We start from the raw sequence: 25,498 nt of genomic DNA, 5'->3' as shown, positions 1-25,498 counted from the left end.
AAAAAAAAAAAAAAGAAGGTGGAATATACAGAATCACTGTTCCAAAAAGAGGTATCATATGATCAAGAATCAATGGCACTAAAGCAAGAAGTCCAAGGTTCACTGAAGGCATTGACAAAGAGCAAGATTCTGGGAAGTGATGAAATACAAACTGAAACCTTTCAATAAACAAATGCAGCACTGTGAGTTATTTACTCACCTGTACCAAGACATTTGGAAGACCAGTTGATTGGAAGAGAGCTATTATTTGTGCCCATTCCCAAGAAAGATGAACCAATGGAATGCAGAAATCATTGGATAATATTATTAATCACATGCAAGTAAAATTTTGCTAAAGATAATTCAAAAGCAGCTGTGGCAGTACATTGACAGGGAACTGACAGAAATTCAAAACAGATTCAGACAAGGATGTGGAACGAGGGTTATCGTTGCTGATGTCCGATGGATCTTGTCTGAAATACCAGAAAGATGTTTACCTGTGCTTTATTGACTACGCAAAGGCTTTTAATTGTGTGGATCATGCCAAGCTATGGACAACAGTGCATAGTTTGAGTATTCTTGAACACTTAACTGTGGTCATGAGGAATCTGTACCCGGACCAAGAAGCAGTTGTTCGGGCGGAACATGGGAACACTGAATGGTTTAAAATTAAGAAAGGTGTGTGACAGGATTGTATTCTTTCATCATACTTATATTCAACCTGAATGCTAAGCAAATCATCTGAGAAGCTGGGTTATATGAAGAAAAATGTGGCATCAGGATTGGAGGAAGACTCATTAACAACCTGCGATATGCAGGTGATACAACATTGTTTGCTGAAAGTGCTTCATTGACTATGCAAAGGCTTTCTACAACTATGGACAATATTGTGGAGAATTTGCATTCTGGTACATTTAATTGTGCTAATGATGAAGCTGTACATAAACCAAGAGGCAGGTGTTCAAATGGAAAATAGAGCACTGAATGGTTTAAAATTAGGAACGGTTTGCTCCAGGGTGTTATTCTTTCATCATACTTATTTAATGTGCTGTTGTTGTTGTTAAGTGCCGTAGAGTCCGTTCCAACCCATAGTGACCTTGTATAGCATTCCCAAGGAACAGCTGATGAGCTTGAACTGCTGACCTTTTGGTTCAAACCGACATTGCAGTCCAGCTCACTAATTCACAGAGCCACACTTGGACTTCATTAGATCTGTATGCTGAGCAAATAATCCGAGAAACTAGATTATTTGAAGGAAAACAACCTGGGATATGCAGATGATACAACCCTGCTTGCTGAAACTAGAGAGGACTTAAAATACATACTGATGAAGATCACAGACCAAGGCAATCGGTATGGGTTGTACCTCAATGTAAAGAAAACAAAAATCCTCATAACTGGAACAATAAACAACATCATAAATAGAGAAAAAATTGAAGTTGCCAAATATTCCATTTTGCTTGGACCCACTACCAACACTCATGAAAGCAGCAGTGAAGAAATCAAAGACATATTGCATTAGGCAAATCTGTTGCACAAGACCTCTTTAAAGTGTTCAGGTGAGCAAAGGTGTCAGTTTGAGGACTAAGGTGTGCCTGACCCAAGTCATGGCATTTTCAATAACCTCATATGCATGCGAAAGTTGGACAATGAATAAGAAAGACCATAGAAAATTTGAGTTATGGTGTTGGAGATGAATAACAAAAGTATCATGGACTACCAGAAGAACAAACAAATCTGTGTTGGAAGAAATACAGCCAGAGTGCTCCTTAGAAGCCCAGATGGCGAGACTTTATCTCTCATACTTTGGACATATTATCGGAGGAACTAGTCATTGGAGAAGGACATCAAGCTTGGTAAAGTGGTGGTGGTGGTAGTTATGTGCTGTGGAGTCGGTTCCAACTCATAGTGACCCTGCATAGGGTTTCCCAGGCTGTAAATCTTTATGGGAGCAGAAAGCTTCATCTGGCTCCCAAGAAGCAGCTGGGGAGTTCGAACTGCTACCTTCTGATTAGCAGTCCAGTGCTTATGCTACAGTAGCACCAGAACTCTTGTACTTAATATGTTGTTGTTGTTGTTGAGTGCGGTCGAGTTGGTTCCAACTCATAGCGACCCAGTGTAGGATTTCCAAGGAGCAGATGGTAGGTTTGAACTGTTGACCTTGTAGTTTGCAGCCCAGTGCTGATCATACAGCGCCACACTAGGAGTGCATTTAATTGTTTGTTGTTCGTTGTTAAGTGCCATCAACTCAGTGCTGACCCATAGCGACCCTGTATAGGGTTTCCAAGGAGCAGTGGATGAGCTTCAACCACCAACCTTGTGGTTCAAACTGATCTTGTAGTTCAGCACATTAGCCCACGGCACCACACCAGTACTTAATATGTTGTTGTTGTTAAGTGCTGTTGAGTTGGTTCCAACCCATAATGACCGTGTACAGAGTTTCCAAGAAGTGTTTGGTGAATTTGAATCGCCGGCCTTGCAGTTCAAACTGACATTGTAGTTCAATTCATTAGTCCACAGTGCCACACCAGTACTACAGGACTTAATATAAACATACTAAAATCACTGGCTTCTCACCTGAACCTATATAATTCCTTCTTTAAAGAAGTTTTCAAGACAAGCTTTTTGGGGAACTCGTCAGGAAAAGCTCTGAGCTGATTCTAGTTTGTGGTTTATTATGCAATTACGATGTTTTCAGTTACCATCAAGTTATATACAGATGACAACTCATGGAGACCTATGTACAACAGAACACAGTGGTGTCTGGTCTTACAGCATCTTCAAAATCATTCGTCTGCTCGAGTTCTGAGTTTCAGCCACTGTGTATTCTGAGTGCCTTCAAAACTAGGGGGCCCACTTTCCAGCCCCATCAGGATAATGCACTGGACCACAAGGTCGGTGGTTCAAAACTACCAGCTGCTCCTCAGGAACAACAGGGTTGTTGAGTCCAAATCGACTCGATGGCACTTTAACAAGAACATATTGGGCAAAATTTTCTTTTGATGCAGTTCTCATTTGCTAATTTTCAGTAGATTGCCAAGTCCTTCCTCCTAGTCTTAGTTAAAAAGCTCTCCTGAAAGCTACCCACCATGGGTGACCCTGCTGATGTTTTAAATACCTGTGGCAATACGATAGGCTGACAGAGTGGAGGAACACAGTGTAAAAACGGACTCTTGATAAAACTTGCTGAGTTGGGTCTTAACTTAATATCCTTTAGCTCCACCTTCTCCATGTTGGAGAAGAATGAGAACTATTTCAAGGAGTTAACAACAACAGAATCTTATTTGAGAAAGAAAAGACCAAATCACAAAATGTTCATACACAAGATGTTTATTATCACACTGAAAGGTTCATAATGCACCTTAGTTTCCAATTATGAGACTGAATGCTATAAAACTGCTAGTTTTGTAAAATTTTTTTAAAAAAGGGTACATTAATAGCAATTTCATGTGGCTCAACCCACTGTATAATGAGTCGATGGCTAAGATTTCTTTCAACAACAAACTGTTCCTATTTCCCCATCTGTTTGTTATACACAGATGTCCAAGTGATAAATAGGGCCTACTTAAGAAACACATGTCATGCAGAAATATACCGGAAGTTGTCTTTTGTGGCCATTTACTCTTCTCAGTTTGCTCTATCACCCCATTACGTGGTCTTATTACATGGACAATTCTTGAGAGATGAGAACGTCACAGCAGAGATTGAAGTTGTCTGTCCAAAGCTACGTGGTTGTTGTTAAGTGCTGTTGAATCACTTCTGACTCATAGCGACCCTGTATAGGGTTTCCAAGGAGCAGCTGGTGGATTTGAACTGCTGACCTTGCGGTTAGCAGTCCCATGCTGATCCTACAGTGCCAGGAGTCCTGACAAAGGCTATATACTGCTGGTGAAACCAGTCCAATTTTGAAACCAGTTAGATTGGATTGCTTATTCAAGGTCAAGAACAGAATAGCTGGCCCAGAAGCAACTCTGAGCCAAATATAAATGTCTTCAACCAAACAAAATAGTTTCTTCAAGTGAATGATTCTGATGCATTCTCGTTCACCTTTGTTTACCCTTTTTGCCCCTAGGCAATCTGTGTCCAAGGAAATTACAAAACGGCCTCATAGTCAGCAAAAAGGAGCAGTATGGTGAAGCTTTCAAAAGTTCATAGAAAAAGAGAAGGAAAAGAGAATGGAATTTTTCCATGAACTTTTAGAAGCCCATTTGTATGTGTCTCCAGAGTCTGTAGGTTAGTGCAAGCTGCTGATGTGGTTCAGCTACTAACCAAAAAGTTGGAACTTTGAGCCTACTCCGAGGTGCCTCCAAAGAAAATACTGGCACTCTGCTTCTGAAAAGCCATTGAAAAGCCTATAGAACTTAGTTCTACTGATGGGGTGAGGGGGCAGGGAAGTATGTTATCCAGATAGTCCAAGACACGACCAATGAACAATGATGGGACAAGCCATGCTTCATTTATGTTCAAGAGATTTAATAAAGATCCCCCCACCCCCACCCGGAACCTTCAGCTCTTTTACAATATGTGTAACTTGACATGGAGCTGAGATAAAAATAAAGCTTTCTTACAAATTACATTTTTTTTTCCAGTGAATTACTTTTGCAGTAAAAATAGCTGCTACATAAATCCCTCCTGATCTCTGAAAAGGAGTTGCATGTTTCCAAAAATAGTATTCTTATTTTAATCATACAGAGTAACAGGGGGCAGAGGGGGGAGATGGCAGGTCAGGAAGAGGTACGTTGGGGAAACATAGTCAAACTGAAAAATAAAATTAAGTTTTGTGTATAAACTGATTTAAAGACATGCGTAGACGTGAAAAACATATGCCATTTGTCAAGAAAAATACTGCTTTATAACTATTTACTTTTACATTACAATTAAAGAAGAAACCACAAAGAGGCCAGATGTGTCCCCAGAAAATTTCTTGTCAAGTCCCAAAGGTACAAAGTCCTTGCCAGGTAATAACAGAGGCACACAAAACAAGGGGGATTAACCTTTCTTCTATTCCTTATTCCTGTAGGTATACTGAATGTAACTAGTGTGCATCTTACAATTTCTCTTAGCCCCTGAAGAAGGTAGACTTTGTAAAACCCTGTGTGTGCTATTGTAAAATGGAATAAACATCGGATGCCTGTATTCTTCTTTCAAATAGTTATATAATTACTTTAAATTACAATATACAATTTCTGTTAAATAGGACTGGTAGAGGATTTTGATAACAATTATACGATTACAATAATATATACAAACTAACTTCTGAAATGGCATGATTCTCTCCTTCCCACCCTCTTAACCCTCTGAGCAAAGAGAAACACTTTCGTATTTCTATTCCTTGTTGCAAAAGGCAAAAAAAAAACCCCAAAAAACAAATGTGTGTTTGTGCACGCACAGCATGCTTTTTCCTTGAAAAATATAATATAGCTGCACAACCCAGTCACACACGGCCTGCTTCGAGCTCACGTGGCTTCCAGAGCTTCTTTCCTGACCATCTTAATTTAGTTGCATCATAAATAGTGTTATTATGTCGGCAGACCTTGGAAGCAAGGAACCCTGCCGCCTTCCACAAAGCTGAACAAGATGGCCTGGCTGGAGAACCCAGGTTTCAGAGTCAACAAGACCATTGCTTCTTGGTGATGTTATTCCTGGACATATTAAATCCCTTCTGCTCAAGGTCCCTGGAGCGGCGGTCGGGACGGGCTTCCCATCGCAGTCACACGGGGCCGGGGCCCGCTCAGGCAGTCTGGCCGGGGCCTCAGTCCTCTGTGTCGGGCTGCACACCCAGGATGGCATGAAGCTCCTCTGGCGTGAAGCCAAGCAAGTTCTGGAGGTCACACACAAAGCGGTACACGTAGCGCTTCCCTGACGTCTTGTGGATGATGTTCTTGTCGTAATAGTAGCGAAGACCTCGGCTCAGCTTCTCGTAGTTCATCTTTGGCTTATTTTTTCTCTTCCCCCAACGCCGGGCCACCTTTGGTAGAGAGAGACAGAAAAGCATTAAAAAGAGATTCTGAGTTAGTCAACTGAGAAAACACGAAGGATGCTCCTCCAAATTATGACTCAAATGCACGGGTGGGTACCATAGAAATCTGACCACAACAGAATACCGAGAGAAGCACAATCTGTTTTAAGACCAGGGTCATGGTGTTCCTCATTTAAGAAAGTGCTGGGTCCCTGGAGGGGCACACAGCACCATTCCTGGGCTGTGAGGCATCTCGTGCTTGTAATCAAGAGAGCCCCACCTCCCGGGTTCTTATCCCTACAGGAACAGTTAACAGCTGCTGAGTGGGGACCCGAGCCATGTGATGTGACCAAACCTCAATGTTCCTGTTTCCCAAAGGTTTCGTGGAGGTGACAGAAATGAAAGACCTTCCTTAATTCTGTCCTGGAGCTCCCCTCAGCCTTCCACCCCCAGACAAGGCACCTGGCTCCAACCCACCAGGGCTGCTTCTAGCTAAGTAAGGAGCCAGGAAGCCAATCCAGATGTTACCCCACATGGAAAACACATTTTCAGATGGACCAGAGAAAGCCTCAGCTTACAGCTTGGGCTGTTTTATCAACAACAGGGCAAGACAGTGCTGTCTGCCCTGTACCCATGTGCATACCCAGGAACGCTATTGATGCTCATCAACAAACTGGGGAGTCCTTGTCCTTGTCTCAACAATCTGAATTGTCCAGGTAGAAATACTCCTGCTTGTATGGTGAACACTTTGCAGTGTCCTAACGTTTGAACCTAACAGGATGCAGTCAGGGTTCAAAGCCCAGAGGTTTCCCAGGCCTGATCTTACCTCATCGGGGTCAGCAAGCTTAAATTCCCATCCGTTCCCCGTCCAGCTGATGAATGGCTGGCAAGACTTGTCCGAGAGTAACTCCAAGAGAAACTGCCACAGCTGAATAGGTCCACTTCCTGGGAAGGAGAGAGGTAGGTTGCACATTTTTATACATTTAAAATACAGCAAGGCTCCTCCTGCCAACTCCAACTCATGGTGAGTCCATGTGTGCGGTTTTCAGGAATGGCTCACTAGGCCTATTTTCTGAGGTATCTCTGGCGGGTTCCAAAACCACTAACCTTCTAACAAGTAATCTACTATTTGAACTATGACCCCCAGGGACTCTGGACAGCATGGCTTTAGTCATCCTAGTCTGTTGTTGGTTGCCATTGAATTGATTCATACCTATAGCGAGCCCATGTGAGTTTTACAGTGGATCACACCAAGCTGTTGGGAGTGTTCGAACCACCAATCTTTAGGTTAGTAGCCAAGCACATAACTTTTTGTGCCACCAGGGCTCCTTGTTGTGGTTAAGTGCCATCAATCCATAGCAGCCCTGTATAGGATTTCTGAGGAGCAGCTAGTGCACTTGAGCCCGACTTTGTAGTTCAGACTGACTTTGCAAGTCCAGCGCATTAGTCCACAGCGCCACCCCAGGACTATAACTTAAGTCATCTGAATCAAACAAGCTGACTGAAGACTGTAGAACCAATTCTCTGAACTGAATTCCAACATGAAGGTGCAACTCAAGGTGTTGGTGTCATAATGGATGAGTATGGACACCAAATATGAGATTTCCTCAGCACTTCCTACTCCTGAAGGCCACTCAGCTGAAACTCCCTTGATTGTTGGGTTTGGTCTTTTTGGAAAACTTTAGGGCAAGCAACTTCTACTTGACAACCTATGTCAAAGCCTTCATAGTTTATTTCTAGAAACACAAGGGGGGAGGGGCGGGGGAAGGCAGAGTGAGGCACAGCTATGGTGGTTCCCGTCTGCTTTATTTATGGATTGAACTTTTCAAATTTACTCAACCACCACAAAACTGGATTTACTCAGCAGCCAACAGTGGCAATATCCATTGCTTCATAGTATTTGCTATGCAAAATGTGGTTTGGGAAGCTTCAGCTAGTCCTATTTTAAATATGAGGAACAAAATGTACCTCAAAGACCAAGTGCCTTGCCCAGGGTCACACACCTATCAATGCAGGGTGAGAGAAACTGAGCTTGCCAACTCAAACCCCACTCTCTTTGTGCCACTCCCTAAAACCCGATGGTTCTCATCCATGAAGTGCTGTAAACAGAGCACAAAATGATAGGCAGTCTGAAACCAGTCAGCTAGGTGACCAGGGTGATCACGGGAAAACAGTTTACCTCTGAGTCAATTTCCCCATCTGTAAAATGGGTGAATTACCGCTGCCCTTGAGTGAGTCCTTGGGTGGTGTAAATGGTTAAGTGCTTAGTTGCTAATAGAAAAGCCTGGAAATGTACTCCCCAAAACTAACCACTGAAAACTACAAGTACAATTCTACTCTGATACACACGGGGTCGCCACACTAGGCGCTGACTGGCTGGATTTTGTTTTGTAGGGTTATTTTGGTGTTTTGTTTTATTTTTTTTGGGTTGGCAGTCAACAAATGGTAACCCATTTTACTGTAAAAATGAAAGGAATTCTGTTTATTCTCAGAACTGGGGTCTGAATCCAGTGCTGGAAAGTTATGTCAGTTTCCATACATCTTAGCTTGTATTTAATACATTTAAAGGTTGTCTGGAATAAATACATAATCAGGATGCCTAAGAATTCTGACTTGTAACCCGTCAAATTATGTTAAGGAGGGTTTTTTTTTTTTTTAATCCACAATGGCTCCATTTGGTCAAAATATGGGAGAAGAAGAAGAAAAGAAGTATATTTAAGGACACAAGATGCAATGAAAATAGTCTCCACATTTTTGCTTAAGTCCTGGAAACATTTGGCTGCAAAAACAGCTTTAATATTTGTCTTTTGCCTAGAATAGCCTAGAACAGCCCTTACCTAAATCTTTAAAAATAAAATTTTAGAAGAAAAGGTAAACAGTCCCTATGTTCCTAGAGGTGGGTTCGGTGGCCCCTCCCTGACTGATGCAGCCCCAGCCTAAGTCGATGTAGGTCTTTGACATTTCTGGAGCCAATGAGTCACCAGCAAAGGACTCCACAGGCCCAGTGTCCCCAGTACACCCCACTGAGCTTCATGTATACGAAAACCCCTACACTGCTGCCACGTGTAGAATTCAGGGATACAGCCAGCCAAGCACAGAACATGGAGGGTAAATACCAGAGTGCGTACACTAGAACCACCCTTGCTAAACATGACACTCAGCAGCTCTCGGGTTCACAGAGGAGGCCAACAAGCAGTTGGCCAGCATGGTCACACTCACCTGTAAAGCCAGCCAGCACAGCTGCAGGTATAACTGGTTTGCCCTGCTCCACTGGGTCGCTCCTCTCCTGGATGTAGTCCTTGAACGACATGGTTGGCTTGTTGAGGCCCAGGGGCTGACTACAGTCGTCCTCGAAGCTCTCGAAGGAAGGTACCCGCTGCACGTCAATCAAGGACGACTGACTGTTCCAGGACTTCAGCAGCGAGTCTGAGCTCTCAAAGCTGTCTGTGCCGCTCTCTGAAGAGTCGTGATCTCTGGGCTTACCTGGTACAGAAAGACAACCAAGCACATACTTTGAGTCCTACAGGGGCAATGAATGAGACCAACGTCATTGATGAAAAACTCCAGGTTCAACAGCACCATCGGTACCAACAACCCACGTAACTGCATACTCTGTGGGTATAGAATCACTCAGAGACTCTCACATTGAGTTTATCTCCAGGTGCTTAATCTTTCTGATAAACACACAAATCACACCATCTTCTAACACCACCACCCAACTCACAGGAACCCTTTATAAGGTTTCTGAAGACTGTAAATCTGTACAATAGCAGATAGCCTCATCTTTCTCCCACTGGGCAGCTTGTACGTTTGAACCGCTGACTTTGTGGTTAGCAACTCAACACCTAACCCACAGTGCCATTAGAGCTCTTTTCCATCAACAACAGTAGAATGGATAAATTGCTGCTTCATATAATGGAATACTATACAGCACTTAGGAGCTCTGGTAGCGTAGTGGTTATGAATCAGGCTGCTAACCTCAGCGTCAGCAGTTTGAAACTACCAGCTGTTCCATGATCTTTATGAGTCGCTATGAGTCAGAAATGACTCCACGGCACATAACAACATACAGCACTTAACAAAACAATACAGCAATGAGAAGTGCGGTGGCTCTGTTGATCAGAACTTCGAACCCACCAGATGCTCTGAGAGAAAAGATGAGGCTTTCTGCTTCTGTAAAGAATTATAGCCTCAGAAAGCCTTCACAGGGTCTCTATGAGTCAGAACAAACTCAATGGCTCAATGATAAAATTCTTGCTTTCCAGGAGCCTTGTGTGGCGCTATAGGATAAGTAGTGGACTCCTAACCACAAGGTTGGCAGTTCAAACCTACCAGCTACTCCTCAGAAACCCTATATAGGGTCACTATGAGTTGAAACTGACTTGATTGCACTTAACAGTAACAGCATGAGCAAGATCCGGGTCTGATTTCAGGCCAATGTGTAGTCATCACCCATCTGTCAGTAGAAACTTTGTGATGATTCTGAAAAAGTGTCAGCAGATTCCTCACTAGACTACGAAGATGAACTAGGAAGAAAGACCTGGTGCTCTACTTGGGAAAATCAGTCAATGAAAACCTATGGATCTCAATAATCTGATCCCAAACTGATCATTGGGGTGGTGCAGAACTGGGTAGTGTTTCATTATGTTTTTATGCATGGTATCATTATGAGTAAGGGCGCTAACAATAAAGCTTACTGCAATGGAATACCATATAGCTACGAAAAAGGACACATTACTGCTCTATTCCAAAACACTGAAGATTCTTTGACTTAATCATGAGCAAAAGACAAGTACTAAAGAAAACAGTGTATGGTTCCATTTATATGAAGTTCAATAACAAATTTATGATGAAATAATCAGAATAATGGTCTCCTTTAGGGGTGGGATTAGGGGTATTGGCTGAGAAAAGGCATGCGGGAACCTTCCAGGGTGCCAGAAATGCAATAGCAACTAATAACATTTAAGTATATGTATGCATCCAAATTCAGTAGTGCATTTTATAATAGATTTCCATTATAAAAGCTTAATACATTCCCAGACTTGTTTCCACCAAACATTCCATCAGTAGAGGGTTTTAATCTCACAAGCAGGGACTCTCTTGTTCAGGGGTAGCCTCAATACCTGTACCAGTGCTGAGACACATTGCATGTCTGCTTGTTGAATGAACCAATTGTGTGTGTTAGTGAGTATAAGTCATTTAGGACATGGACAAGTACTCTGACCCCCTCTTCCAATGACTGAAAACAGGATGTCTTTATTAAGAAAAAGAACATTCATTTCACAACCTGGACAGCTCCCAGAATCAAACTGACAAGTCCTGTTTAAAGGAACAACCCTTGAATGCATCCAATCTTACCGGAATTGCTGGGAAGCAAATTCAAGTTGTTCGTCGGGAAGTCCTGGCTGACGGGACAGTAGTTGACACTAATGGTGCTGAGCCGAGTCTTGGGGTACAGCTGGAACTCCTGCTCTGAACTCAGAGCACTGGGCACATGAGAGGGCTGACACAAGTTGTCCAGCAGGCCACCTTTGGGGTAGTTCGGTGTTTGCATTCCATAGGGCACCTGCTCCATGCCCAAACCTACAACAATGCCATCGGACAGTTCTTAGTGAAGGCACACTTGGGAACTACTGAAGTCCTTTAAGCCCTCAGGTTGCACATTAAATCCTCCTCTTCTCAAATTATTTACTTCTCAACTAAATAACACTCTTGCAAAATGTCAGCTGTTTCTGGACCCAGAACTCAAATGCCACAGTGCTATGATTTCTACACCTGCATTCACGTGACCCTCAGGATGACAGGGGTCGCTGCCTCTTTGTGCTCCAAGGACATGAGTGATTTGCCAACACTGTATGGTTCGTGAGGAGCAAAGCTAAGCCTTGAAACCTCATTTCCTGATGTCAAGTCAAAGCTTCCGTCCTTCTCATTTATCACATTCCACATGAGTTCATAGGAGAATATCTAATTTTCTAGAAACTAAAGGAAGCTTTCTTACTTTGATCCCAGATCCCAGAAGGCTCCCACTGTGCTACATTTGGAAAGACTGCTGAGTAGGCTAACTGGTAAACATCAGGGCAGAGCAGTGCAGTGAGGAAGGTCGTCACCTGAACTGAATTGTTTACACTCGAGGCCTGAGCAGACTCAGAGAACTGGACCACCACCATTGAAGAACAAAATTCTAATGACACAGTTCTCAAATCATCCACTCCCCACACTGACTAGAGAGAAATACCCCTGAAGCTACTCTCATCAGCATCCAGAAAGAAGGCCTATGCACCAAGAACCTTCTGAAAACTTCAAAGCTCAAAGCAAATGGAGAATTGCTTTCTAAGCTGTGCCTGCCCCTCTTCGTTGCAATTTGTTATTGTTAGGTGCCACTGAGGTGCCTCTGTCTCAGAGTAACAGAGTAGAACATCCCCAAAGGGTTTTCTAGTCTATAATCTTTATATAGGAGCAGGTTTCAAGTCATTTCTCCCATGAAGGCACTGCTGTTGGTAAGTGCCGTCGAGTCAGTTCTGACTCATAATGACCTTGCATAGGGTTTCTGAGGAGCAGTTGATAGGTTTGAACTGCCGACCCTGTGGTTCTCAGGGTGCTGATCCTACAGTGCCCCACCAAGAGTCCACTGGGTAGGTTCAAATGGCCAAACTTTGCATTTGCAGTCTAGTAATGAACTATTGTGCCACCAGGGCCTCCTTCTTGGCAACACTGACTTCTTATCGGGTCATTAGCTTGCTTAATTCTGCTCCTCTCTCTGTGAATTGTCTAGACCAGCACTGACCAACAGAGAGATAATGTGACCCACATACACAACTTCATACTCCACAGCCACATTTAGGAAATAAAAAGAAATAATTGGAATTAATTTTAATAACTATTTTTTAACCTAAAATGTCAGAGAGCATCATTTCATATCCAATCAACACTCTTTATGCATTATTAAGGAGGTATTTTACATTTCCTGTTTCATACAAAGACTTCAAAATTGTACATTCAAATATCCTCACCTATACATATCAGTGTAAACCAGGCACATTTCAAGTACTTAATAGCTGGGTAGCGGCGTGGCTACAAAATGAAACTGCAATCCTAGGCTATTCGACTAGAGTTCAAATCGAATGGGATGTCTTAACAGCCAAGTTCATAAGAGCAGGATCAATGAGACTGACCTATTGAATTGCTATTAATCCAATGAGGAACTGAGTTGAGGTGTGAATTTTCTTCATATTGATCTTCTGTCTTTTCTTGGTTCTCTGAAAAACAGATACAAGAGACTTGAGACTAACTCTTGGCAAAAACTACACAAGAGGCAAAAAAGTCACTCTTTAAATTACTGTCCTCTGGTTTGTTTTAACTGACATGCAATTGTGGGCTTCCCATTTCATGCAATGGTATACCTCTTCATTTATACCTGCTCCTGATCACTATGACGTCTATTGCAAAAGTCGAGAGTCAGAAACACATTTTGCTAATAATCGGGACAATGTTTGTCGAAATAAATACTGTCACTGGAAAAGAAGGTAACTTTTCTATTGAATTTTCTGAAAGGTCTAGATTATATATAAAATGTATTCACTTTCTTTGAAAAATAGTTGAATATTTATGAAGTATTATCTGGACAAGGGGCTGAGAAAACTACATTAACAAGACAGACAGTTGTTGCCTCCCATGAAACTTATGACCCAGCGCTGCAAGTTTCTCAAGAGTGTGTGTGACAAGCATGACAAAAAGAGAAATAGATGGTTCTGAGCCTTTGAAAGGGAAAAGGTTGGCCTCACTGTGTACATTTACTTAACTAAAAAACATCTAACCACATACACACCCATAAACCCAATCACACAAACTTTCACCCCTGACTAACGGCAAAACATACCCAATTTGCTAATAATCAGATTCAGCAGAAACTTGTCAGATAACACCTGTTCAAGTTCAGAGAAAATTTGAGGTTTTTAAAAATAAGAAAAAAAAATTTTGTATTTGTATTTCTGAGCTCTGGAGGCCATGAAAACAAAGAACTGGTGCTTGGGTTCCTCGGGTCCCTAAGAATCAGTCTACTGTAGCCAGACACTTGGTGTGTTCAAGACTAATTCAGTGAGGGGCTGTTGTACCATCGAGTCTGTTCTGACCCATAGGGACCCTGTATAGGGTTTCCAAGGAGGGGCTGGTGAGCTTGAACCTTCAATCTTGCAGTCTGACATATTAACCCACAGCACCACACCATTCCCTGAAATCTACAAATGTGTGAATATTCTAATTTTTTAAACAAAATGATCTATCACTGTAACTTTAACTCTATGTATTTTTTTTAACGTTGATCTCACTGCTGTTTTAGAGTCCAAATCAAGATTTTCTCTATATTTAGTGAGATTTCTACAGTGAGATTCAATAATATGTCAAAATATTTATAAACAAGCCAATGACTTATATATTTGCTTAAAAATATAACAAAAATAAATTTGGATTCCACTTGGACTAAGAAAATGTACTTTGAAATTTGGAGTTCACCTGAATAAAACAAAGCCTTTCTTTGGGGTTGACTTGTTTCTTTCTGCTCTGTGCAGTGAGCCCACATTGATATGCCATGTACCTGAACCAGCATGTACTCCCATGACGAATGCAGTCTGGCAATCATGAATGAATGAGTGACTAAGGTGGCTGCCTTGTGGCTATACGTGATGCCATACACACAAACTTAAATGGAAGAGAATTCTATAACCCTTGCCATATATCTGACTCACTAGAGTGGTGTCTTCAGGCTTTACTTTGAATCGTTTAACTCGCCAAGCCCACAGCTGAAAAGCATGGATCCCTCGTCACTCTTCCCTGCCTCGTCTCACTCAGATGAGGAGAAACTAAGCCATTCATCTGGTACCTTTAATCATCTGCTCCAGATGTTCCCATAGAATGTCGCCCACAAAGTCAGGTGCCAGCTCCAGAAAGCGCTCCTTGCCAAGGTTGCACAAGACCTGGCCGGTCATGCCAAACCTCTGGAGGTTTACATTCACCAGACTGAACTCATTGGTAGCCCAAAGAAGCCACTGGCATACTTGCTGCTCGGTCCATAACCAAGGATCTACAAAGGAGGAAAGAAGCAATGGGACAAACAAAGGGAAAGTGAGAACAGAGTTAGCCTGATTAAATGCCTCAATGAAATGAGCGAAACACCATTAGACTATGTCTAAGGGAAATTCTATAATCACAAAGATTCCCTCTAATGAACTCCTGGTGTGGTACTGTAGGATCAGCATTGGACTGCAAACAATAGTCAGCAGTTCAAACCCACCAACTGCTCCTTGGAAACCCTAAACGGGGTCGCTGTGAGTCGGAACTGACTTAATGGCACTTAACAACAAAAATGAATATTAAATGAAAGTTGGATTACATGTTCAGCTGACTGTGTCAAAATTAAAGCTGGATCAGGTATATGCTACATATACCTGAACCAAGAACTCTGACAGCGTCGTGGTTACAAGTTGGGCTGCCAACCTCAAGGTCAGCATTTTGAACTATCAGCTGTTCTGAAGGAGAAAGATGAAGCTTTCTTCTCCCGTGAAGATTTACAGCCTCAGAAACCCTATGCGGGGTTGTTATGAGTAGGAACTGATTCCATGGCATATAACCAAGCAACCAATCAACCAAGTATATATATATACATATATATATATGCTATAAGGTGCTCTGGTAACGTAGTGGTTACGAATTGGGCTGTGAACAGCAAGGTCAGCAGTTCGAAACTACCAGCTGTTCCGCGGGACAAAGATGAGGCATTCTGCTCCCATAAAGATTTATAGCCTCGGAAACCCTGTACAGGGTCACTGTGAGTTGGAACTGACTCCATAGTACTTAGCAATATATATATATGCTACTCTTTGCAAGATGCTCTTCACAACAGTCCAAAAACTAAATCAAGCTCAATCAATTACTATCAAATTAGTTTGTCTAGGACAACAAAGATTCAGAAGAAAACCAAAATAGTTGCCACTGAGGTGACTGTGACTCGTGACAATCCCATGTATGTAGTAGAGTACAGCTGAGCTCTGTAGGGATTTCAAGGCCATGAACTTTTGGAAACAGATCGCCAGCTTTTTCTGCTAAGGAATTTGGGAGGGTTGGAACCACCAAGGTTTTAGTTAGTAACTGAGCACTTAAGCATTTGGGCCACCCCAATACGTAGAAAGAACAGCTCTAAAGGACAGCACTTACTCTTTGGGATACCTAGACGGCGCTGCTCCTTCTTGAAGCCACTGAAGGTAGCTTTTAAGGCTTGACTCATCACAGCCTTGCTGCATGGTGTTAACAGAGGCAATTCACAGTTGGTAGATTCTAGAGAGAAACCCCACGGGGTCATTAGTGCTTCAAGATGGCAATATCAAAGACAGGGACTACAGGTAAAACTTGTTTCCAGGAAAGAGCAATTTTGATCTCAAATATTAACACAATCCCTTAGAAGAGTATAAATAATAACAACAACACACATCACATTTTTGACTGGCATTGAGAAAATATTGTATCGCTTATAACCCCATTTATAAAAAAAGAAACATCTAAAATACATCAAGTTTCCTTTGGCAATCCTTCCTAAAGCAGTCATGCATAGAGAAAATTTCCATCCAAGTCTATTTTTTAAATTTTGTACAATGAAAGAAATCACATAGTGTTTGAGCAAAAAGGCTTAATGGATTGTAAATGCATTACCTGAAAGTTATTTCCATTAAACTAAACAAGTAAAGAGACTTCAAGCATGATAGGAAATATAACGCTTAACATCCAAAAAGAACGCTTGTTCAATAATAATAATAATAATAATAAAAAACCCCTCTGGATTTCCTCAGCAATTGCTAAATGATAAAACTGTCACACGACATGTGGATTATGAAAGCACATGTGTTTTAATTAATTTTCTGAGTTGTGTTTTCTAGCACCTACTTCATATGACAAAATAATCTCAGAAATGTTTACAATGAGTAACTATGCCATAGTAGCTACAGAGACGTCATGTGACATACTCAAAAGAATAAACAATGAAAAGAAATAGTACAAAAATAAATAGACATCAGCAGGAATTTGTGTTACCTCCAAAATTCCATGTGGGGATGATTTAACAAATGATGTGGTTTAAATTTTTACATCCCGTTTTGTGTCTGATTTGCCGAGTACACCAGGGAGAAAAAGACCCAGCCTCATGTAGTGTTGAAAGTATCAACAACAGGTATTTCTGCAGTTCACCCACAACTGAGCATTTGCTCTTACTTGGGTGTCTCTGGCATGTACAGACATCTCCAACATCATGTTCAGAAACAGAAAGCTGCCTATTCCCAGGTCCAGAGACTCAATTTGACTTTTTATACCAAAGAGTCAAGATATCAACATGAGTTATCATCTCTTTATTCACTGAACTATGTAGGGAAATCACACATATTTGTCAAGTCAGAGTGACAAATTACCATGAGAGATTGAATCCAAGCCTGTTGGCACTTCTTGGAGTGTTTGCTCTTCATTTAATGAGGGGAAAACAGCAAACAAGGACCCATCAAAAGTGTCAAAGGCAGGCTGGCGCTGTGAAAACAGATGGAAAAGAAAACTGAAATACAGTATTTTAATGCATTGACTTATTTTTAAAGTGGGCCACGGCTAACCTCAATGATATACCATGGTTAAGCTGGCAATTATAATCTATGGAATCAACCAATCAGTTCTCTACGTCGGTTTCTGAGAGAATCAGTGACAGAAACGATTCTATTTTTACTTTGGGATTCTTTAAGTACGATCAGAGTCAGAATGATTAGAAATATGTTTTAATGGCTTAATTTAAATTCATAAAGCAAACCTAAAATGAATACACTCTTAGAACAGGGTTGAGAGGAACCTCAGACACCAAAGTCCGAACTCTTGGTCCTCCCTCCAGCTAAACCATAAAAATCCATTTTAGTCTCTGTGCCTAAGAATCCTTTGGCAGGGCAGTCTGAACACACTGTGTGGTGGTTACAAATCGGGCTGCTAACCTCAGGGTTAGCAGTTCAAAACTATCAGCTGTTCCGTGGGAGAAAGATGAAGCTTTCTGCTCCCTTAGAGATTTACAGCCTCGGAAACCATATGCAAGGTCACTCTGAGTCGGAACTGACTCCACAGTACATAACCACCAACAACCACAGCTAAAATTTTTAAAAAGTAAATTATTAAATAAAAATTGAAAATGAAACCATGAAATACATTACTTTATCTTTGGAAGTATTTATTCTGAAATGTTTACCATGTAACACTTTTAACTGAAACTAAAGCTGTGTTTCCTCAATTTCAATAATGCAAACGCAGTAAGAAATTGGGAAAATTCCTTGAGGTTTAATTTTATGTAAGTGTATTAAAAAGAAATCCTCCTCCCAACATACACAGAGTTATTGTTGTTACGTGCCATCGAGTTGGTTCTGACTCATAGTGATCCTGTATAGGGTTTCCAAGGAGCAGCTGGTGGGTTTGAACCACTGACCTTATGGTTAGCAGTCCAGTAAGGGGAAAACAGCAAACAAGTACACACCAAAAGTGTCAAAGGCAGGCTTATCCTACAGCACCACACCAGGGCTTACACATACACACACACACACACACACACACACACACACGGATAATTATTAGTAAGAAAAACAGAAAACAACAGGTGCTGGCAAGGATGTGAAAAAAAAAAAAACAGTTCATCTATTGTTGGTGGGATTATGAAATGGTAGTCACTGTGAAAAAAGTCTGGCCAATCCTCAAAAAGTTAAAGATAGAATTATCAGATGACTGACCCAGCACTAGCATTCATAGGTATATACCCAAAAGAATTAAAATCAGGAAGGAAAACAGATACTTGTAATCCAATGTTCATTGCACATCATTAACACTCAAAACATACAGTCAAAATGCCCATCAGCAGATGAATGGGTCAACAAAATGTGGTATAGCCATCTAATGAACTATTACTCTGCCATAGAGAGAATGAAGCATTGATACATGCCACAACACGAACATGTTAAGTGAAACAAGTCAGTCACAAAAGGACAAATATTTTATGATCCCACTTACATGAAATACCACAACAAGCTAGTTCATAGAAACCAAAGTTTATTAGTGGTCACGTAGTCCGGGTGTGGCATGGTGAATAAAGCACTAGACCACAAGGTTGGTTTGAATCGTAAGGTTGGTGGTTCAAACTTGTCAGCCACTCCTTGGAAACCCTATATAGCATCAATATGAGTCTAAACCAACTTGACGGCACTTAACAACAACAACAGCAAAAGTGAGCGAAGGAGTCTTGGTGGGACCGTGGGTTAAGATTTGGGCTAAATGCAAGGTCAGTGGTTTAAACCCACCAGCTGCTCCATGGGAGGAAAATCAAGTGGTCTGCTTTCACAAAGACTGGAAACCCTAAGGAGAAGTTCTACCATCCTATAGGGTCGCTGTGAGTCAGAATCGACTCAGTGACAATGTGTATGGGTTTGGGATTAGACATGGGTGAGAGGGAGGCTGAAAGGAAGACACTGGGCCCCTATTAAGGGTGATAGAAAAACTCAGGAACAGTTAATAGTGCTGGTTAAACAACATGATGACTATAATTAAGTCACTGAAGGTTAATGACATGCGAAGATTATAGAAAGCGCAAACGTTTTGCTACCTATAAATTCAAACACACACACAAACCCAAAATCGGCTAAAGCGAAAGACTTCTAATGGAAACAGATTTAAAGTTAAACTATAGACAACTCAGGGGAAAGAACAGACACATGGAAAAATAAAAGCTCATTCTGTTTTACAATCTCATGCAACTTTTATGAAGGAACTTTCCTTTGGAGTATGTGTCATTCATAAGAATCAGATAGTCTTGATTCATCACTGTCTCACTTGTGGGAGAATAAAAAACGGCGAAAGAAAGGCTCTATTTTTCCAATATACACTGGAAATCCCATGTTACGTGTAATACAATGACATCTGTTGAGTCATCAACTTACAAAAAAAAAAAAAAGATGTAACACATTTACAAATAAAGATTCGTGTGCTCCCTTTTCAGAAAAGCAGAAGAAGGAGTGATGATGCATTGCAAAGAAAGGAAAGGAGAAGGTGGAACCAATCCAAAGAAGCCCAGACAATGACGTTCAACAGCCCAATATACCTCAATGAAACAAATGCAAAAGACTCAAATTTCAAACAGGACTCATTTTGGTGAAACAACCAATAGATGTTTTTAAATTCTCCAAAGCACTGCCCAGAAATGCTTTTAACAAGTATAATTCCTGGTGTTTTTTTGTTTGCTTGTTTTTTTAAACCAGAAGCCAAACAATAGAAATTTGTGCTGTATATTTCAACACATCTAATTCTACAGCAGAGTCCTGGTGTGGTGCTGTGGGCTAATGCGCTGGACTGCAAAGTCAGCTTGAATCACAATGTTAGCAGTTCAAGCTCACCACTGCTCCTTGGAAATCCTATACAGGGTCACTAGGGTCACTATGGGTCAAAACCAACTCAATGGCACGTAACAACAACAATTCTACAATGGTTATTTCTTCTCCAAGTCCAGAAATTGCATGTTGTTGCAGTTAAGTGCTGTGGAGTCGGTACTGACTCAAAGTGACCTTGTATAGGGTTTCCAAGGCTAAAAATCTTTGCAAGGCTGTAAAACTGCTGACCTTGTGGTTCAAAATCCGAAAGCTTCTCCTCTAAAGCAGAGGTAGAGAACATCCAACCCAAGGGCCATATAAGCCCGAGAAATCAGTTGCCTAGTCAAGGCAACCGAAGGCAGAACTCGGAATTCAATAAATCTAGCAGATTTTTTCCATAGCAGCATACATTTATATTAAATAATGTTATAAATATCCAAATGGCCCTTAGCAGAAAAAAGCTTCCCACCCCTGCTCTAGAGCCCTCGCACTCCCAGAACTTGCATGTTGTTGATGTTGTTGTTGTTAAATGCCATCGAGTCAGATCTAACTCATATGGACTCCGAGGAGCAGCTGGTGAGCTTGAACCGCCAACCTTTCTGCTAAAAACCAACTTGCAGACCAGTGCATTATTCTGCAGCACCACACCAGGACTCAGAAATTGCAATGTTGTTGGGAAGTGCTGTCGAGTCATAGGCACCATCAAATTATTTTATTTGACAGAAGCCCTATTCTTGGGGGTGTGGTCTTGAGTTCATACTATAATTTCTTCTGTAGTTTCTGCCTTCCGTAAAACATCTGACCAATTCAAACAAGTAAACTCACTAGCATGAAGACGAATGAAATTCATAATTGTAGAAAGGTCTGTGCCAAATTCCAACTCATAATGATATACAAAAAATATACAAGAAGTCTGAGAGAGATCATTATTATACAAGACAATAAGCTTTAAGGGAACTGGTCTTGAAAGTACTGATTTAGCAGCACAGTTACCATATAATGCTTAAAACAAATAACAATCAGATCTTAACATTTGGAGAAAACAAATGGGAAATGATGTTTGCGCTGCTGAAAAATGTTCCTAAAAGCAATTAGAAGAGAAGCTAGAAGGAATCTGTTTATGCAAAGAAGACTCTCATCTTTAATTTGTTTTAGGGGGTTATGTAAACAGATGCCCATGTTCTCTACTTCATGAAAAGGCTCCTTTGCTCCTTCTGATGTAGCAATGGGTCTGACTGCCTCTTCTAATTCTTTCATTTCATGTGAAGCAGCCTATCTGCCACCCAAGGAAGCTCTGGAGTGCCTAATAAAGACAGCAGAGTAAACCTCTCCAATTCTGTGCTATTGAGCATCATAGGATTTCCTTCCTTGAAATGAGCCTCAGAAATAAACTACCCCCATGTTAAATCGGTCCATACCTTGGAGAACAAATGGAGCAAGCAATAAGACACCACTTTAAAGACTAGGAAAACGAGGTTCAGAACGATTAGCCAAGAGTCCAGAGCCACACGTCAACAAATTAAAGAAACAAACAAACTAGACCCAGCCCATCATTCTTTGTCCTAAAGATTGAGTTTTCCAATTTTTTTTTTTTTTTTTTTAAAGACTTGATAACTCACCTTCAGTATCCCTCTGTAATTGTTAGACACCGGGGCCACCTGATCCATATTCTTGATTGCAAAATCATTCATCTTAAAAGAGAGAAAAGAGTCAAAAAGAAGTACAATTTAAAGAAGTCACCTTGGACAACATTAATACTTGATCTGGATGGGTCTGCCAATTTCCACCATCTATTGGTGATGGTAGTGATGGTGGTTGTGTGCTGTGGAGTCAGTTCTGACTCAGAGAGGCCCTGTATAGGGTTTAAGGAAGTTATAAATCTTTATGGGAACAGAAAGCCTCAACTTTCTTAGCAGAGTAGCTGGTAGATAGATTTGAACTGCTGACCTTGCGGTTAACAGCCCAACTCATAACCCATGTGCTACCAAGGCTCCTACAGTCTCCTTGTTCTTGTTGTTGTTGTTAAGTGCTATTGAGTCAGGTCCGACCCACAGCAGCCCTGTATAGGGTTTCTGAGGAGCATCTGGTGAATTTGAACCACAGACCTTGCAGTTCAAACCAAGCTTACAATTCAGTGCATTAACCCAAAGCATCATACACCAGGACTCCACAGCCTACTAGGGATCTCAAAATATAATGCCAGCAGTTCTTATTTGAAAGGTCTTTCCCTCAAACATTCCAAGTCAAAAACACTCCTCCAGACAACTGGGTATGCAACTTAGTTAAGTGAATTGTAATGTTGATTTCCGATTAATTCTATACCAAGATATGAGGAAACAAGAAGAGCTGGTAAAAGCACTTTCTGGCAGCCTTCCAAGGGAGTCTTACTGGGGTTGCTGAGACTGAGGACAGACTTTCCAAGGACAAGAGGGGAGGAGCTGTCTTGTGCTGCCATTCCACAGTCAGCTTGGGGCCTGGGCCTGGGTGAGCACACAGTGCCAATGTGTGAGCCTAAGGGCACCTGTGGAGGTGCCAACCCTGGAAGTTTCCAAGCAGATCAAGCAAAGACTGCTGGTAAAAGATTGCTCCCTCCTCCCCTAGCTAAGTTATGAGGAAGCACACACCCAGGAAGGGGAGAAAACAGAGAACCAACTGCTTCCAGTCCAAACGCTCTTACAATGCCCCAGAGCCTCTTGCTCTGGGAACACAATCTCAAAATATGTTCTGCTTTATATGTTGTTCAGCTATGCATTTCTACAAGAGGAAGTCATTCTGATAATGGTTCAGCTTTACTTGCTTCTTGTACACTAGGTCTGTGCTGTCCACCTCAGTAGCCACCAGCCACTTGTGGCTACTGGGCACTTAAAACTTGACTAATGTGAAATTGAGATGTGCTCTAGGTGTTACTAACCTAAAGGCTGGTGGTTTGAACTCACCCAGTGGCACCACTGAAGATCTGCGTCTGTAAAGATTATCAAGATTACTGCTAAGAAAACCGTATGGAGTAGTTCTGTAACACATGGACTAGATAGGGGTTTCCCCCCAAGTATAAAATTCATACCAGCTTTCAAAGACTTAGCAGGAAACAAGTAAACAATCTTAACAGTAATTTGTGTATTTACTGCATGCTTTGATAACAACTTGAATATATTGTTGCTGTTGCTGCTAAGCGCCATAGAGTAGGTTCTGATTTATAGTTGACTCTGGTACAGGGTTTCCAAAAAGCAGCTGGTGGATTTGAATCATCAACCGTGCGGTTACTAGTCCAGTGCTTATCCTACAGTGCCAAAATATATTGTTGTTGTTGAGTCGGTGGTATAGGGTTTTCCAAGGAGCTGCTGGTGAGCTTGAACCACTGACCTTGCAGTTCAAACTGACTTTGCATTCTAGCACATTAACCCACAGCACACCAGGACTCCCCCAAAGTATATTAGGTTGTATGAACTCCACTGAAATTAGTTTCACCTGTCTGACTATTTTTAGCACAACTACTAGAAAATAAAATGGCATAACTGGTTTGCAAATAAACAGAGCCAAAACAGAATGAAAATTTATCTGGGGACCTTAAAATGTACTTCTTTGGCCAGATAATTTATACAGTAATATGAGGGAGTTTCAAAAAGTTCATAGAAAAACTCAATTTTTCCGTGAAATTTTTTAAGCCTGCTTTATTAAAAGTAAACAAAAAGATAGTGACTATAACTCATTTCAAATACCCAGCGTTTACACCAGATGACGGAGTTCCTAAGTGGGACAAAGAGTTAGCATTTCACATGCTCAGCTACTAACCAAATGGTAGGAGGTCGAGCACGCCTCAGAAAAAAAGGCCACGTGATGTACTTTTGTAAAATCAGCCCTTAAGAAGCCTGTATTGAGCACAGTTCCATTTTGATATACACGGGGTCACCATGAGTCAGAATGAACTCCAGGACAACTGGTCCAGTTTGGGAGATGGTAACCTTTACACTTTCAGTGGCGTGTCTCGCCCTCCCTGCTTCATAGCTATGGAACTGAAGGCTTATATCAAAGTTGTAGGCAGGCACTTCTAACTGATGTCTCATCTAGTGGATACTCCCACCTGTAACAACCAAGAAATTCTAGGAGTTAAAATAATCTGCAATTCATAGTTTACTGGAAACAACAATTAGCATATTCTCATGTAATGGTTTAAATTCAAGTGTGTGCATTCTTGTTTTCTCTTAGCGATCAACATTAAAGCTAAACAAGACCTCCCAACAACTTTGCCACCCAACACATACACACATATGTAAATGACAATGTGGGAGGAAGACGCATTGGACAGGGTGTAAAATCCTCTGCTTTGGGAGACATTTTTATGGTAACCAACAGAGAAGGTGCCATAGCATTTACTCAAAAATCGATATTTGTTAGGCATCTGACAGATGCTACTCATTGGGCCCTCAGCATCCTGTAAAGGATTATGAATTCCCATCTCCTTGAATCTTCCTAACATCAGAAAAAGAATTGGTATAGTACCTTACAGGGAAGCAATGGAGGCCCAAATGACAAGCAACTTGACCTGAATCACACAAGTACCAATCAGGGGCAGAATAGGAACCAAATCCCAGTTGCAGAGGTCCTAACCCACTGTACCAGGCATATGCCCCATAATGTGCACATCACTATAGGGCAGAGAGAACATACAAATATTATCAGAGTAGGCCCTTCTCAGTACTGTTTATGATGTGAAATGCTCCTCCTTTGAGAACTGAGTGTCATTTACCTGGATTAATGAAGTCATGCTATCTGTTGATTAAATAAAGGAGCCTCTCTCAAACAGAAGGCCAAGACAATAGACTTCTTGGGTTTGTCCAGTATCTATCCAGAAGCCAGACAAACCAGTTGCCATCCTGGCGATTCAAACTCATGGCAACCCCCAAGTGTGTCAGAGTAGAACTGTGCTCCTATAGGGTTTTCAATGACTGATTTTTTTTTGGAAGTAGATCACCATGCAGTCCTTCCTTCCAAGGTACCTGTGGGTGGGCTGGAACCACCCACCTTTCCATTAGCAGACTGTAGGCTTTATCTTGTATGTTCCAACTTCAGAGACTGACAAGGACTATGCACAACCTAGGAAAAGCTTTGCTAGGCTTTTGTGTACAAATACCAGGAGACAAAGCAGCCTACC

At 41.4% G+C, this 25,498-nt stretch overlaps 1 protein-coding gene across 1 annotated transcript; it reads right to left on the bottom strand.

Moving 5' to 3' along the window:
• Positions 1–5,731: 5,731 nt before the first annotated feature.
• On the bottom strand, positions 5,732–22,043 carry ETS2 (v-ets avian erythroblastosis virus E26 oncogene homolog 2). The gene is made up of 9 exons (XM_006862574.1): positions 21,969–22,043; positions 17,386–17,497; positions 16,145–16,264; positions 14,814–15,014; positions 13,111–13,194; positions 11,297–11,521; positions 9,158–9,421; positions 6,765–6,883; positions 5,732–5,947 (listed from the first exon to the last, which is right to left on the bottom strand). The coding sequence occupies exons 1-9, from the start codon at positions 22,038–22,040 to the stop codon at positions 5,732–5,734; spliced, it is 1,413 nt and encodes a 470-aa protein (XP_006862636.1). The 5' UTR covers positions 22,041–22,043.
• Between the last annotated feature and the right edge of the window lie 3,455 nt (positions 22,044–25,498).

The sequence above is a fragment of the Chrysochloris asiatica genome, unplaced genomic scaffold, assembly GCF_000296735.1.
Source record: "Chrysochloris asiatica unplaced genomic scaffold, ChrAsi1.0 scaffold00049, whole genome shotgun sequence".
Lineage (NCBI taxonomy): Eukaryota > Metazoa > Chordata > Mammalia > Afrosoricida > Chrysochloridae > Chrysochloris > Chrysochloris asiatica.
Note: the sequence above shows the minus strand (reverse complement) of the source record. Positions and strands in the feature narration are given on the sequence as shown.

Coding starts and splice junctions, on each gene's coding strand:
- ETS2 (XM_006862574.1), bottom strand. CDS start 22,040: ATGAATGATTTTGCAATCAAGAATATGGATCAGGTGGCCCCGGTGTCT. Junction 13,195..14,813: donor TCTGGAGCAGATGATTAAAG/GTACCAGATGAA, acceptor TCTGTTTTTCAG/AGAACCAAGAAAAGACAGAA. Junction 9,422..11,296: donor TTTGCTTCCCAGCAATTCCG/GTAAGATTGGAT, acceptor TTTCTGTACCAG/GTAAGCCCAGAGATCACGAC.